The sequence below is a fragment of the Parus major genome, chromosome 6, assembly GCF_001522545.3.
Source record: "Parus major isolate Abel chromosome 6, Parus_major1.1, whole genome shotgun sequence".
Taxonomy (NCBI): Eukaryota; Metazoa; Chordata; class Aves; order Passeriformes; family Paridae; genus Parus; species Parus major.
In genome coordinates this window covers 2,790,055-2,805,629 of record NC_031775.1, presented here as the reverse complement: position 1 = coordinate 2,805,629, position 15,575 = coordinate 2,790,055, and the positions used below count along the sequence as shown (strand labels likewise).

The 15,575-nt window shown below is 45.4% G+C and overlaps 1 protein-coding gene across 2 annotated transcripts in view; it reads right to left on the bottom strand.

The window, feature by feature from the left end:
• Positions 1-15,575, bottom strand: part of PRKG1 (protein kinase cGMP-dependent 1) — a 369,556-nt gene that overhangs the window by 131,294 nt on the left and 222,687 nt on the right. For both annotated transcript variants that reach the window (XM_015633750.3, XM_015633749.1), the window contains exon 4: positions 8,195-8,300. In XM_015633750.3, the coding sequence (XP_015489236.1) occupies positions 8,195-8,300 (106 nt within the window). The remainder of the gene's footprint in view (positions 1-8,194; positions 8,301-15,575) is intronic.

Below are 15,575 nucleotides of genomic sequence, written 5' to 3'. Positions count from 1 at the left end.
GAAAAATAATGATAAAGACAATAATCCTCTTATCACACAGGAGCCAATGTGATTACAAGCCAGGCAAAAGGAAACGGAGTTTGGAAGCCTTCAGCTGCATTTCTGCCCCTGTATGAAGAGTTCTTTACTTGGCCTCATCAAAAAGCAAAATATTTCCAAGCCGACTCCTGGCTCTGCTGAAATCCTTCTTCTCCGAGGAGAGGAGACTGTCAGCTGCTTTGGGAAGGATCTATTTGTTATCTGAGCATGAAAATGGACACAAGAATAGGCACTGTCTGGCTGATAACAGGCTGGATAGGGGAATAAATGGCTTTTTATGAGAAGTGTCAGGCACGAGGATGAGCTCTGAAATGTCTGTGATTATCATATGGCTGCACACTGTCCAAGGGCTCCTAAAACACCTCTGGAGCCCAGAGGAAGGAGAGTTTAATGGGTGAGGGGAAACTTCAGAAAGAAAGTTAAGGAACAGACCTGGAACTCCAAATCTTGTTGATCTTGTTTCAGGTGAGCATCCCTTGCTGAGGCTGAAAGAGTCAGGTGCAATAAGTCTTAAATCTGCGCTTAAGCTTTTGCCTTGATTTCCAATTCATTGATTAATTATCTATAATCCAATCAATGATCACTTAGAAGGAGCTGAAAGTCCTTAAACTCTTCAGGCACCCTGGTGACACCCTGAGGGACCCTGGTGACACCCTGAGGGACCCTGGTGACACCCTGAGGGACCCTGGTGACACCCTGAGGGACGCTGTCTGAGGGGCATGAGGGGAGCACAACGACCAAGGACATCTGCGGCCACAACGGAGAGGGACAGGGATGAAAGTCAAACCAATTGATATTTCCCAACAGTTCCAGGACTGGTTTATAAATTAAGGGGTCAAGCCAGTTGTACTCCACCTCCAGATTCCTCATCCTTTACAATTCACCACAATTAGTCATTTTTAATACTTAAATACCAAGCATGGCTGTTCTTCTCTCCTCAGCCCAAGCAAGGGAGCAAACAACTGCCCTGAGTATTTTGTAGAGCTGATAGGTCAAATCTCCAGAGATTCCCACCACAATCAGCAAAATAACACCCAAACAAGTCTTGCCCCACTATTTTGGGCTGCCTCCTTTCCCTTCTGAGGGAAACCTCAAGGAAGCTAAGCACAGCTCAGAGATCACACCACCTTTCAGAGCCCTGTATTTCAAGTCACTCTATAATGAGATGAAAATATTTAATAATTGCATCTACTTTAATACTGGCAGTAAAAAGCTCCAATCTTTCACTCCAATCCATCCCATCACTCTACTTCTCTCTACATTTTAGTAAGCAACCCAAAACAATCCCCTTGCTATGCACAGCCATCAATATTTCAGTCCCAAATGATAATTTGGAAAGGATGAATGACTTCAAACAAACCCTAACACCTCAATAAATCTCCAGTTGTGCCTAATGTTCTGCACTGAGCTGTGAAGAGCTGGAGCTGCAGAAAATATGATCTGAAGTCCTGTCACAGCCTGCTTTGCTCTGGAGCTCAGAATTCCACAGTCCTTATGAGGCATGAGCCAGGATTTGGCTTGACTTGATGCAAAATTCCTAACAAGAGGAGTTTTCTTTCCCTGAACAGGCAGGACATGAGATGGAACCACCCCTGGAGGCTCTGAAGCACCACTGTGTTGACTGGGGATTGGATTCTGGGCTTGTTTGCATCAGGGTAAAACCACAGAACGCTTGGTTCCTGTGATTCCACCCTGTTGATCCATCTGTACCTGTGATCCCACTCTGCAGGTGCTGAAAAATAAAATGTGATTCTCGTTGTGGGCAGAAGGAATAACTGATGGCAAAGAAACCCAAAAAGGCAGCACTCATCCTTAAATAAAAGGGATTTGGAAAACAAAAATAACAAGTAAAAATAAACATCATTATTTTTCAAGGATAAAAAAACAGAAGAAAAAGCCCAAGATTTAATTCCTGGCATCATCCTTTCAAATTCTCAGTAGAAACACTGTAACAGAACAATCTAAAAGTAGAAGGCAGCAACTTAAACCCAAACCAGGTCTTGTGCCTCTGGAGATCACAAGTGGGTCTCTGAGGGTGTTTTTCCTCCCTGATATAGTCAAAAGGGGGAGAAGAGAACATTTGTGGCTCTTTTCCCCTCAGAAATGTGAAGACCCCATCTCACAGAGCACAGCAATCCAGCCAGCAAATTAGAATTTACCTCACCAAGTAAACTCTGAGGTGAACGAAAGAAAAAAAACCCCAGAACTGGAAATGCAGGTCAAAGTCTGCAAAATCCTCAGGGATCCAGGTGATATTCCCCAGGGCACCCAGTGCTGCACCCCCTGGTCCCTGTAATCACTTCCTTCCCACTGTAGGTGGCAATTCAGCATTCCTGCTCAGCCCAAAAATGCCTCACACAATCCCAGGATCACTGAGGCTGGAAAATCCCTCCCAGCCCATGGAGTCCAAGCTGTGTCTGATCCCCACCTTGTCCCCAGCCCAGAGCACTGAGTGCCACGTCCAGCCCTTCCCTGGACACCTCCAGGCATGGGGACTCCAAACCTCCCTGGGCAGCCCCTGCCAAGGCCTGAGCTCCCTTGCCATGGAGAAATTCCTCCTGGTGTCCAAGCTGAGCCTCCCCTGGCACAGCTTGAGGCCGTTTCCCCTTGTCCTGTCCCTGTTCCCTGGCAGCAGAGCCCGACCCCCCCTGGCTGTCCCCTCCTGTCAGGGAGTTGAGACCCCCACAGATGCAGTGTGGGAGTGAATTCACTGCCTGTGGCCTGCCTGGGGTAAAGGATTCGGTGTCAAACTGCAGATCCTGCAGAAGGTGACAATACAGCACATGCCATGGGGTCATTCTGGGATTGTCCCCCCACTGTGCCAAGGAACAGCTCTGTGCAAAGAGGGGGTGCTTGGACTGGATGTGAGGAAGCAATTCTTCCTGTGAAGGTGGGCAGGCCCTGGCACAGGGTGCCCAGAGCAGCTGTGGCTGCCCCTGGATCCCTGGAAGTGTCCAAGGCCAGGTTGGACTTTGGGGCTTGGAGCAGCCTGGGATAGTGGAAGGTGTCCCTGCCCATGGCACGGGGTGGAATGAGATGAGCTTCAATGTCCCTTCCAACCCAAACCATTCTTTAATTCAATGAATCAGTAATATTAAAATGAGATATTGACTTATTCCAATGTTTATTAACCAACATTTCAAACACTGCTGACACCAGAACTGAAGGAATTAATCCTCCCCTTCCATCATGCCCTGAATCAACAGGTACATGACCCTTCTACCTTCTTTTCCTTTCTCCTCCCTTTTCCCTGTGATGCATTGCCTCCAATAAGGATTTGCCTTAGTTTAAAATGTGTATGGTCAATATTAAACCTCTGTTACTGAGCAGTAATAGAGGTTTGATATTGCCCAGCCCCCTCCTACCCATTCCCAGCATTCACAAGGAGTTACAGAGACTAATCTGTGGCTACCAAAACAATTCATTACAAGAAGCATTTCAAGAAAATCCCGAGTCTGGCCTTCTCTACAAGACAAGAAAGACAGTTTTTCCTTGTGAAGAGCAGAAGGGAATGGACAGTTTGATCCCATGGAACATCCCTTCATTTCTGCTCCAGTGCCTGCCCGTGCACTGTGGAGCAGCAAATCCTGCTCCTCCCTGGCCATGCCCTCAGTGTCCCCAGCACAGCCTGAATTTCCAATCATGGTCAAAAACCAAACACACTGGGCAGACAAGAGGTGAGGCCGTTTCCAGAGCTTTTTTTCCATGCAGGGGGGCTGAAATCCCACAAAACCTGGATGGCGGGGCTGGGCTCACCCTTCATGGATGAGCCCGGGAGGTGCAAGGATGTCCTGAGAGCTCCTGTGGGATCCCCACCCTCTGCAGCTCCTCTCATCCAGCCCCCTTGAAATCCTTTCCCTGCCTGCCCAAGGAATTTTTTTCATTCCTAGGATTGAAGGCTGTGTAAGTGGGAACTTCTCCCCAGCATCCATCCCTAAAGCTCAAACCTAAAGCTCAGACATCCCTCAGCAGCTCTCCTGACTGCATCCAGGGCCTTGGAGGAATTGAGGTTTACACCACAGACCAGAATTTGTGGCCTCTTTTAACTGAAGGAAGTTTTTTTCATTCATGAAGCCTTTTTTTGGGAATAAAAAATTGCAATATTTACTCTTTCAAGGCGTTCTGCTCTTAAAACTTTTATGTTTAGTAGGAAATTCTTGTCACAGCACAAGGTTTTTTCCCCCCAGCTTTTATTCCCTGGACAAATTTATTTAATAAATAGCTGTTTCCTTAACTGAAATATTCTGATTTTAATTAAATTGAATTAAAAATGCAATTTTTAATGGGATTTTTTGTTTTGAAGTCAAGTTTTAGGACTGGCTTGAGCAAGAAATCGCTGTCAGGCTGGAACAGTGAATATTGCAGTGAGAGGTGCAGCAGCATTTAGCACAACTGTGACCTCACTGCACTTGTGTAAGGACAAATACAGTCACACACAAAAAACACAACTGGAGCTAAAAACTAGAGATAAATTCAACAAAAACCTCCTGTACCATCAGGAGTTACTAAATCTACAGCACAAAATTACATTTCACTTTTCACTGATGGTTGCTCTACGATCTACCTTGATCTAAGGTTGATTTAATCGCATATTGAGCTACCAAAAATCTGTGTTTCCAAGGGAGTCACTGCTCTGATTCATCTTGCAGGTACACACAGGGATCAAAAACCAGCTGGCTTTTCCAGCTTCCCTTGGAGCCAGGGAATTAGGGTGGCTTTTGATCCCATCAAGGATCATCTGCTGACTTTGAGAAGGGAAACACGGACTGGTTCCTCAGAAAAATGAGGAAAAAGAGGATTTTCACTTGCTGCTTGCTCCAGAAGAGTTCTTCTGTGTCTGTCGGGGGAGTTATCCCAACTTTTCTTAGAGTACAATCCTTGGAGCAAGGAGAGATACAGCATTCTGGCCCAGGACATGCTGGGAAGGCACTCCCAGATTTCTTAGCCAGGAAACGGATTTTCCTGGCTTTATGGTTTTCTCCTGGCCTTCAGAAGAAAAGATTGACACACCCAAGGGTGGCCCTAAGGAGCAGCAGCTGCTCTGTGCCAGTGGGATGTTCCTGCTGGGGAAAACCCCAGTGAACCCACAGCACCATTGGGGTGATATTCCCAGGCAGCCCTGGAAATCCAGCTGCACTTATTTCCAGCAGGATAAATGAAGAAAAAAAAATCCCAAAAAACTAAATGAACAGCCTCATTTCACCCCCAAAATTTGAATTTCTGCTCACACATGAAAATCTGTTGCTGGAGATGCTGATAATTCCGTTCTTTGGATAATGGCTCAATTAGAGAGGGACTTTTTAGATCAATATCAGCAGGAAAAAATCCTGTCTAACCCCACTGACTTTTCTGTGGGCAGCCACTATTCAAACCTTTCTTTTTTATTCCATTTATTTCTTAACAAGAGCATTTGCATTCATGCATTAATACAGGCAAGGAATAAAAAAAAAAAAGCCCCAAAGTCCCCAAAAGCAAAGAATAAATTCGACAATCGACAAGCTCCTTTTCAGGATTTATCCTGGTTTTCCCTTAGAAATGTTTTGAAGGAAAGCATCTTCAAAAGGGAGCATTTAATGTAGCAAATGGGATTTTAAAATGAGCATTTAATGTAGTAAATGGGATCTAAAAATGAGCATTTAATGTTCCATATGGGATTTAAACTCAGCTTGAGACAGCTAAAGGTGCCCAGAGCCCAAGTGGAAGACCCAATGGGAAGTAACATTTTTTAAGGACCTTCCTACAGGTGCTCCAGGTGGAAGAAATCCTTTTCCTAAATTCAAACTGTAAGATATAAAAAAATAAATATTTATTTGCTTGCCTTAGGCCTTTCTGATGAGCCACAGGTTGTGTTCAAACAGCACAGCCACAGAGCGAGGAAATGCTCCTTGGTTTCCTCCTCACATTATTTGCTTTAAAATTAAAGCTGGGCAGGCTCTGCAGGACCTGAATCCATTTTAATCTTGACAATCTTCTGGAAAATCTCTATTAAAGCTCAGAGCTTAAAAGCTTAATGTGAGCACGGGGCCGGCTCCAGCAGCTCCCACCCCAGAGCTGATCCCACACTCATTCCTGGGTTTGTTGAAAGGTTTGTTAATGCTGGAATGGATGAGTTTTAAACCCCTAAAACACAGCAGCAGGTTCTGTTTCCTCTCCTGAGCTGTTCTGGTGATAATCATCAACAGAGACACCTGGAAAAAGCTTGGCCACACCTTGTCCAGCTGAGGGACATCCCCATGGGGCTCCTGGCCCTCTCCAGGGAAGCCCTCACCTCAGCAGAGGCTGGGAAGCCTGGCCAAGTACCTGAGTTTCATTATTTTCCCAGGAATATTTCCATTCCTGGCTGAAATGAGCCCAGTGGAATTCCAGCCCACAGGTAGTGCCTGGGAGCTGGGATCTCCACCCAGCCAAGGACAGGGAGAGTGAGTTGGGCAGGACTCTGCTCCCAGATCAAATCCCAGCCTGGATTAATTCCCTGCCCCTGGCTGAGCTGTGCTAGAGGCACCCTCATCCCAGGACATGAATCCCATGGGATCACCCTCCTGCTCCTCTGGAGATCAGACTGTGCCCAGGGAACGAGTGCCAGGGCAAGAGGAACAGCCTCAGGCTGGGCCAGGGGAGGTTTAGGTGGGATATTGGAAAAAATTCCTCCTGGAAAGAGTGGTCATGCATTGGCACAGCTGCTGAGGGGGTGGTGGAGTCACCATTCCTGCAGGGATTTCAAGCCCTGTGACATGGATAGGACATGGATAGTGGTGGCCTTGGCAGTGCTGGGGGAATGGCTGGACTTGATGACTTAGAGGGTTTTCCTAATCTAAAAGATCCTATGAATCATAGATGTTGTATTTTATATTTTATATATTTATTTATATTATACATGGTATAAAATAAAACAGATATTTTATATATTTTAAATAATATCTAGTTTTAATATTTTATTAATAATGGCATGGTTAACATTTATTATGAATAATATTGTTGTTGTTGTTGTTGTTATTATTATCCTTTCCTTTGAGTCCCTTTTTTCTCCAATACTAACTGGGACAAGCCTGGTGTAGTAACAGCTTAGTAGTGTCTGAGTAGCACTGGGATGGCTGAAAGCCTCACATTGGCCTGGGCCTTCCCTTCCCTACAATTTGGTGAGATTTCCCTCCCTTTGGGATCATTTTGGTGACATGAAACACAATCTGTTCCTTACACCATGGCACTGGATTTCATGGAATCATGGAATGGTTTGGGTTGGAAGGGACCTTAAAGCCCACCCAGTGCCACCCCCTGCCATGGGCAGGGACACCTTCCACTGTCCCAGGCTGCTCCAAACCCCAAAGTCTTGGACACTTCCAGGGATCCAGGGACAACCACAGCTGCTCTGGGCCCCCTGTGCCAGGGCCTGCCCACCCTGCCAGGGAACAATTCCTTCCCAATATCCCATCCATCCCTGCCCTCTGGCACTGGGAAGCCATTCCCTGTGTCCTGTCCCTCCATCCCTTGTCCCCAGTCCCTCTCCAGCTCTCCTGGAGCCCCTTTAGGCACTGGAAGGGGCTCTGAGATCTCCCTGGAGCCTTCTCTTCTCCAGGTGAGCACCCCCAGCTCTCCAAATAACCAGGATTATTCATTATTGATCCTCTCCAAGGCTTAAATCTCTGAAGGAACCTTTGGGAAAATCAAATACAATGAGTGAAAAATTTGCTTTTCTGTCTTTATGTTACTCATCCAACCTGCATTTTACAGCAAGCTAAAGCTCTGCTTTTCTGAAAACTCCCATTTTACTTCCAGAAGCACAAGAACACGCCCCGGACAGATCTGAACAAATTTAAACCCCAGATTTTTCCCTTGAAAGGGTGTTTTTTTGTAAAAATGTGTCTTTTCTGACACACTTTGAATGACTCACATGAAAGCTTGTCTCTCACCCCTCAGCTCTGGGACTCTTTGCCAATGAATAACTCACAACAGGAATGAAACTCCCCCACAGCAAAGCTCCCCCTCCTCTCAGGAGGATGGGCAAACAGCAAAGATCAGAATAATAATAATAATAATCATTAAAACCAAAAGAGATGAGAAGGAAACAAATCAAATATTGCACTCACAAAAAAAAAAAAAAAAGCAAGAGAGGACGGCAGTTTCATGGGATTTTTGGATAAATAAACAAGTGCCATACCTTTTCAAAAATTCCATATACTCAGTATGCTTGATGAGGCCAGTCCTCATCATTATTGTTTGAAAACATTGCCGATCAATAGCCCAAAGTTTCACATTTACGAGAGCTGGAAAAAAACAAGACAAGGGGAAAATGTGATTAGCAAAAAATGTCCAAATTCCTGTTGTGAACTGCAGAGGAAAATGATGTCATTGGTGAGAAAGCACGGGAATGGGGAATGCTGCAAACCAGGAAACTGGACATGAAAGCATGCACTGAAAGGATTGGGAAAATCCTGGTTTAGGAGTTGGATGTGGGGTTTTGGAAAGATGGCCTGAAAGCAGCTGTGAGGGGAGGAGGAATCAAGGAAGGCTAAAGGGGAGCAAGGATTCAGGGTCAGTTCATCACAACCTCCGTGATTTCGGGACATTTTTAGTGTGTTATCCAGCAAAATCCATTGAGGTTCCATCCAGCTCCCAAACTCCTCCTTGACCTCAAGGAAATTCCCAGCCCCAAGCCCTCTTACACCCTGATAATGAAACACCTCCCAGCTGGGGAGGTTTTGAGTCATTCTTTTCCAACTTTACTTTTTGGGTCCCTGCTGAATTCCAAGACTTCTGAGTTACTCAACAAACACCACATCCTGTTCTTCAGAGGCAAAATTTCATTGTAAAAACAGGGAAAACCAATACATAAAGTAGAGGGTAGAACCTTAAAATTCCCAGTTTTTATCTCAGCTGTGGCTTAGACATTTGCATTAACCATAAATGCTTGAGTATATACAGTTTATAATAGGGCTTCTCCTTAGAGAAACAGTTTGATTAAAACTATTCCCAGGACCAGTACACTCATATTAATTTCTATTTTTTCAGAGAGTAAATGCAATAAATTCCATCCCCATATCTCCATTTGACTGCGTGAAACAGCATGAAGTAGAGACTTTCAGCAAAATATTTACAAATACTCTCACTGATAAGATCCATAAAATGAATGTGGTTTGATTTGCTGGTCCTTCAGTTCCCAAACCTCCTCCTTAATGAGTTTTTATCCCTAACTGCATTTGCAAGATGGAAAACCTTCAAAGTGCAAACTCAAAGATTTCCTCTTGAACTGCATGGCAGAACAGCTTTTAAAGCCTCTTCTAGTTTTGAACACAGAAACTTCTCTTAGAAAACAATTTTTAGTTTTATAATCAAAGTGACACCTTCAGGCATGGGGACTCCAAACCTCCCTGGGCAGCCCCTGCCAAGGCCTGAGCTCCCTTGCCATGGAGAAATTCCTCCTGGTGTCCAAGCTGAGCCTCCCCTGGCACAGCTTGAGGCCGTTTCCCCTTGTCCTGTCCCTGTTCCCTGGCAGCAGAGCCCGACCCCCCCATCAGGAATGGTGCAGAGGTGCTGCTCTCTCATTAACCATAACACACAATTAACCATAACACACTATTACATCCTATATATTTTAATAAGTTCATATACCAGGCCCCCCAAGGTCCATGCAGGAACTCAGTAAAGTGCAGACAATGCACTTCTGTATTAATTAAGCCACTAATCACACCTTATATTCTCATTTCTCCAGCCTTAATGACAAACAGCTGCTTTACTAAAGGCTAATCAGGGTAGAGATTTAAATGTCAGTAGGAGCCTTATAATCAGCATGAGCAGCATTTCCTGTTGTGCTGAAACCTGTGAAGAAACAGCAGGAATTCTGTGGGATTTGATCCTCTTAAAGGCTTCAAAGTTATGTATTTAGGAGTGCCCTGAGATGAAAAACATATCTTTGGGATGTGTCCCACAAATTTAACATCCACTGGGAATTAGAACAGACACAGATAGAGATTTCCTGGCCCATCCCTCTGCACAGAGCCTGTGCTGGATGTAAAATATAAAAATATCCCATTCCCTGGCTGCAGGAGGCACAACCAGGAAGGAATATGAGGAACAAAGTGATGGAAGAAGATGCGTCTGCAACAGGAGTTTCCTCACTCAATAATCTAAAACATCATCCTGCAGTCAGAGCTGCTCTGCTGCAGTGATGCAACAATTAAAGTTTATTGCCTCTTTCACACTTTTTCTCCAGCAAAATGCCATAGCTGGGGCTCTGTTTGATCTTTGGAGCAGCACACAACAAAATCACTGCTCATCCAGAAACCACCAGGAGTTTGGACAGGGGTGCCCAAACCTGCCATTTCTCTATGGCTGCAGATGTAGGAGCTCTCCAGGTGAGGGGATGGGGCACTGCAGAATGACTGAATTGCACATTGAGACAACAGAGTGATGGGAATTATGATTTGTGATGATTTCTGACAGATTTCTGCTGTGGTTCAAGGGCTGAAGACAAAGCAAATGCTGCTGGACAAACAGGGAAGAGCTGAGGCAAAAGTATCAGGATTTCCTGGGGCAGAACTGGATGGGGGTGGAGACATTACCAATAAAGTTTAAATTTTAAATGCTTGCCATGGTTAAGTCCTAATTTCTGATTGAAGCTGACTGAAATTATCTCAATCAATGATTTCAGTAAATGAATCAAGCCCCTCTCTCCATCAACATTCCTGATTAAAACCAATTTCAAAAGTCAATAAACAATTTTGAACTTCTTTTCCAAAAAGAACTATTCCCAAACTTTTCTTCCTATTTATTTACCTGGGAAGCCATCCCAATTGAAAGGGGTGAACAGAGGGGTGCAGAGCCCAGCCCAAAGCCTGGGATCTGTCCCAGCTGGTTCATCCAGAGCCTTCTCCTTTCCAGGCTGAACAGCCCTAAATCTCTAAATAACAGGGATTGTTCATTACTGAACCTCTCCAGGCCTTAATTCTCTTTATTTTCAATGCTTCCATCACATCCCCAGCCTCCCAAAGTTTGGGCTGTTTTGCTTCATTTCTTCTTGTGGACCCAGTGCTGAAGATCATCAGCTCCTTTTTTCTTTCCTCACATGCCAAAGCACTGAAATATGGGGGGAAATGCAAAGTTTTAAGTTAAATATTTACAGAAGAGCAACCTAAATACTGTTGATGTTATTTAATACGATATATTTTATGTTAGATAGATGGGGAAGTCCTGAATATTAAAAAAAATCCTTGAAATCAGAGCAGCCAGCAGAGGCATTGTTTCCAAAATGAGATGCAATATTCAGATGGCCCTGCATTCTTTAAACATCTTCCCAAGTTTTTATGTGCTCACTGAAGCCTTCCCAAGTTTTTTCAAGGATCACCAGGTGAATCATCCTCTTGCTGGCAGCGTTACCAGGCCTGAAAATTTTTATTCCCTTGCACCCCAAGCTGGAACTCATCAGCTCACTTTGCCTTTTGGGCTATTTCATCCCAAAAATTGTTTGTTTATCTGCCCTCAGGCAAAGAAGCAGCCACAACTTCGTGTCCTCAGGGCTTTTTTTATGCAGACAAAACATCAAATTTCCACTCCTATTTAACTGTCCTCCCAGTTGGGTTGGGTTGTGCAGGGAATATTGTGGAAATATTCCCACCATGGGGGAAAACACAGCCATCTCCAGCTATTTCTGGTCCCTCCTGTTTAAGGTATGAAATGATGATTAAAGCACATTTAACTAAACAGGAGGAGCACATGGAATTGCTTTATGCTACCAAATACTCCAGGAATCATGAGGGAGGCTCCAGAATACAGCATGGAGTGATGGAAAGGATGCATCCAACAGCTGGAGCAGGAATAAATTCCTTTATTCCCAGATGTTTCTGTCCCAAGTTTCTAACAACAGCACTGGGACAAGGATGACTCCATCCTGATATCCCATTTTCCAGCAGGTCCTTTCCCATTTTTCCCCAGGGAGGTTTTGTCAGTAGGGGAGGAATCATTTTAATTTGGACAAGGATAAATGCAGAGACAGAGAAAAGCTCCCAGTGCCAGAGAGCAGGGTCAGATGGGATATTGGGAAGGAATCCTTCCCTGGCAGGGTGGGCAGGCCCTGGCACAGGGTGCCCAGAGCAGCTGGGGTTGTCCCTGGATCCCTGGCAGTGTCCAAGGCCATGCTTGGAATGTTTGGGCTGCTGCTCAATCCCTGGTCTTGGAGGTGACAAATATTAAATGCAGGTTCTGTGAGGAAAAAAGGAAGCAGGAAGGACATGGGACCTCCAGGGAGCTCTGCTTTCACTCCAGTCAGCCCCAGGAGCCCTGAGATTCCAAGGAAGTGTGTAAGGTTTGCTTAGGAATGACACCTGCCTGGAAAAGATCAGGCAAGACCAAGGAAAGAAGCAGAGGGAAATTGTTATTACCCAACCCTGCTCTTGAACAAAACCACCTGGAGTATTCAATATAAATATAAATTAAATGGAGCATTAAAAAGGCACCTGAAACTATTGAATTTAACAGTATTAAACAGATCTGACAACACCTATCAGCCAGGGCTAAGCACAATCAGCTGGAGCAGGTACTGCGTAGGATCCTAGGATTTTTCTTGGAGTAATCCAGCCTCCTGTCCCAGAAATGTGTCACAGAAAACCGATGAATTATTCAAGAATAACATCACCCTGGGTGATTTGATCAACTGAAGGCCCCTGATGTTTCCCTGGCATTTGTTTTTCTCTAACACCATTCCCAATCTTTGCTGTCTCCCCCAGATCTCTCCATCCTCTTCGGCAGCCTCCAGACTCCTCAGCCTATAATGAGAAGTGGTGGCAGGGATTAATTAAGGAAGTGTTCAATTACATCAGGTATTTTCCATAGAATTTCAAACCACTTGTACCACAACCCCTGCTAATTACCCATCCTGGTTTGCTCTTTGCAAAGTGTTATTTTACATAACCTTTCTGTGGCACCTCTTACTCCTCCTGGCTCTGCTCTTCTCACATTCCTACAGCACAGAGGTTTGCCCAGGTTTTTAATTAACCCTTGGAGCTCCCAAACTACTTCAGCAATCTTCCCTGCTCCTGAACAATAAAAGCTGAAATAATTCAGGAAGAACAAGCTGGAAGCCACAAGAAACACTCCCAAATCCTATCTGGAGTGTGATGGAGAGTGACGTGTGTGAGGGGAGATTAATGGAAAGCCAAAAAGGCTCTCAGGCAGGTCAGAAGTCCCAAATTAAAGAACTCATTTAGTTCATTGAGTGCAAGATGGGGGTGAGGAAAAATGTCTCAAGCTATCTGGGGAAGGAAAAGGGGAAAATAACACAAATCTGTCCTGGAAGGTGGAGATTCAGCCTGGGACAAATTGGCTCACTGGTATACCAGGAGCATGGAAGCAGTACCAGGAAAGGAGAATGAGGAAAGTAATGAATTCACATTTAAAAGAGATCACAAATCAGTTCTAGCTTGATGCCTACAGGAGATCCAATCCCAAGGAAAATTAATATTCCCAATTAAAGAGGGGATCTTAACACAGCCCTGGGTTGGAAGGGAAGGTGTTGATAAATGGAGAAGTTGATGTGGGGGACCATTAAAAAGGGAACAGGAAAAACAGCACTAAAAAAGCAACTAAAAAATAGCTCAGAGAGAATCCCCAGCATGGAAACCAGAGTCCTGGAATGCAGGTGGGGCAGGAACTGTGCTCTGGGAAGGCAGGAATTGCTCTGCTGCTTGCAGAGAAGGAAAGGCAGGAAGAATTGCAGGGGAGTGGGGGTGAAAGGGCCCTAAAAGCAAGCAGAAATTCCAGGTGGCAGCACCTGTGGGGGCTGAATCTGAGCAGGAACAGTGGCAAGAGCCTCATGGAAGATTCTGGGAAGATGATACAGGTATCTGCAAGCTGTTTGGTTTCTCATGAATCACAGGATCATGAACTGCTTTGGGTTGGAAGGGACCTTAAAGCCCATCCAGTCCCACACAAGGACACCTCCCACTATCCCAGGCTGCTCCAAGCCCCAAAGTCCAGCCTGGCCTTGGACACTTCCAGGGATCCAGGGGCAGCCCCAGCTGCTCTGGGCACCCTGTGCCAGGGCCTGCCCACCCTGCCAGGGAACAATTCCTTCCCAATATCCCATCTAACGCTGCCCTCTGGCACTGGGAAGCCATTCCCTGTGTCCTGTCCCTCCATCCCTTGTCCCCAGTCCCTCTCCAGCTCTCCTGGAGCTCCTTTAGGCACTGGAAGGGGCTCTGAGGTCTCCCTGGATCCTTCTCTACTCCAGGTGAGCACCCCCAGCTCTCCCAGCCTGGCTCCAGAGCAGAGGGTTCCAGCCCTTGGAGCATCTCCATGGCCTCCTCTGGATTCTCTCCAGCAGCTCCAGGTCCCTCCTGTTCCGAGGACCCCAGAGCAGAACTGCACCAAGTGAGGAGAACCTTTCCTCTCTCCTTATCCCAGGGTCTCTCACAGAGCTCTGCAACAGATCCCAAAACCAAAACATGGAAAATACGCAGTTCATCCTCATCCACTGGCTTTTCCCTAAGGGACAACATTACCCAGGTCCAGGAAATCTATTCCCAGCTCTGAGTTATCCAGAAGGGGGTTGGAATGAAAACTCTCTTTTTAAAGAGCTGCTCACATGCAGCAAAATTAACAATAATTTCTCCACAGTAACAAACCAGTGTTTTAATGCTTTTTTCCCCCTTCATCTCCAGGTGTTCCTGGACTATTTAGCTACAGAAGTGGCTCCAATGGCCAACTTGCCATAAAGCTCAGTGGAGCAGGGAGAGCAGCAGGAAGCCAGGTGGAAATCAATTTTCCCAGCCAGCCACTCTCATTTATAATTCTGCATCACAGGATGCTTTAATTCACAAGTAACAACCATGAGAACAAGAAAAGTGCCATAAATACCTGCACTGGGTGCAAATACCTGAGCTGGGACACCTTTCCAGCATGGTGGGGTTTAGTTATTGAAAAGTTTAATTGAAGTGGTGCTTGGAATAGAGGAGAAGAGGAAGAAGGAGAAGGTGAAGGAGAAGAAGGAGCAGAAAGAGCAGAAGTAGGAGAAGCAGAATCGTGATCATCATCAGAACCAGCATCAGAAAAAGCAGAACAGAAGACAGAAGAAGAAGCAGAAGCAGCAGCAGAAGAGGAAGAAGAAGCAGAAGCAGCAGAAGGAGAAGAGGAAGAAGCAGGTGCAGGAAAAGCTGCTGAAGCAGAACAAGAAGCAACAGAAGAAGCAGAAAGAGAAGGAGAAGAAGCAGAAGAAGAGGCAAAGGAACAGAAGCAGCGAGCAGAAGGAGGAGAAGGAGCAGCAGAAGAAGCAGAAGAGGCAGAAACAGAAGAAGAACAGGAAAAAAAAACAGAAATAGGATAAGAATGAGCAGAAGCAGCAGCAGCAGGAAAAGCAACACTAGGAGCAGAAGAAAAAGAAGAAAAGCAGAAGAAAAAGAGGATGCATGAGAAGAGGAAGAAGCAGCAGCATGAGAAGAAAAAGCAGAAAAAACAGGGCGAGAAAGAGGAGAAGGAGAAGGAGAAGGAGAAGGAGAAGGAGAAGGAGAAGGAGAAGGAGAAGGAGAAGGAGAAGGAGAAGGAGAAGGAGA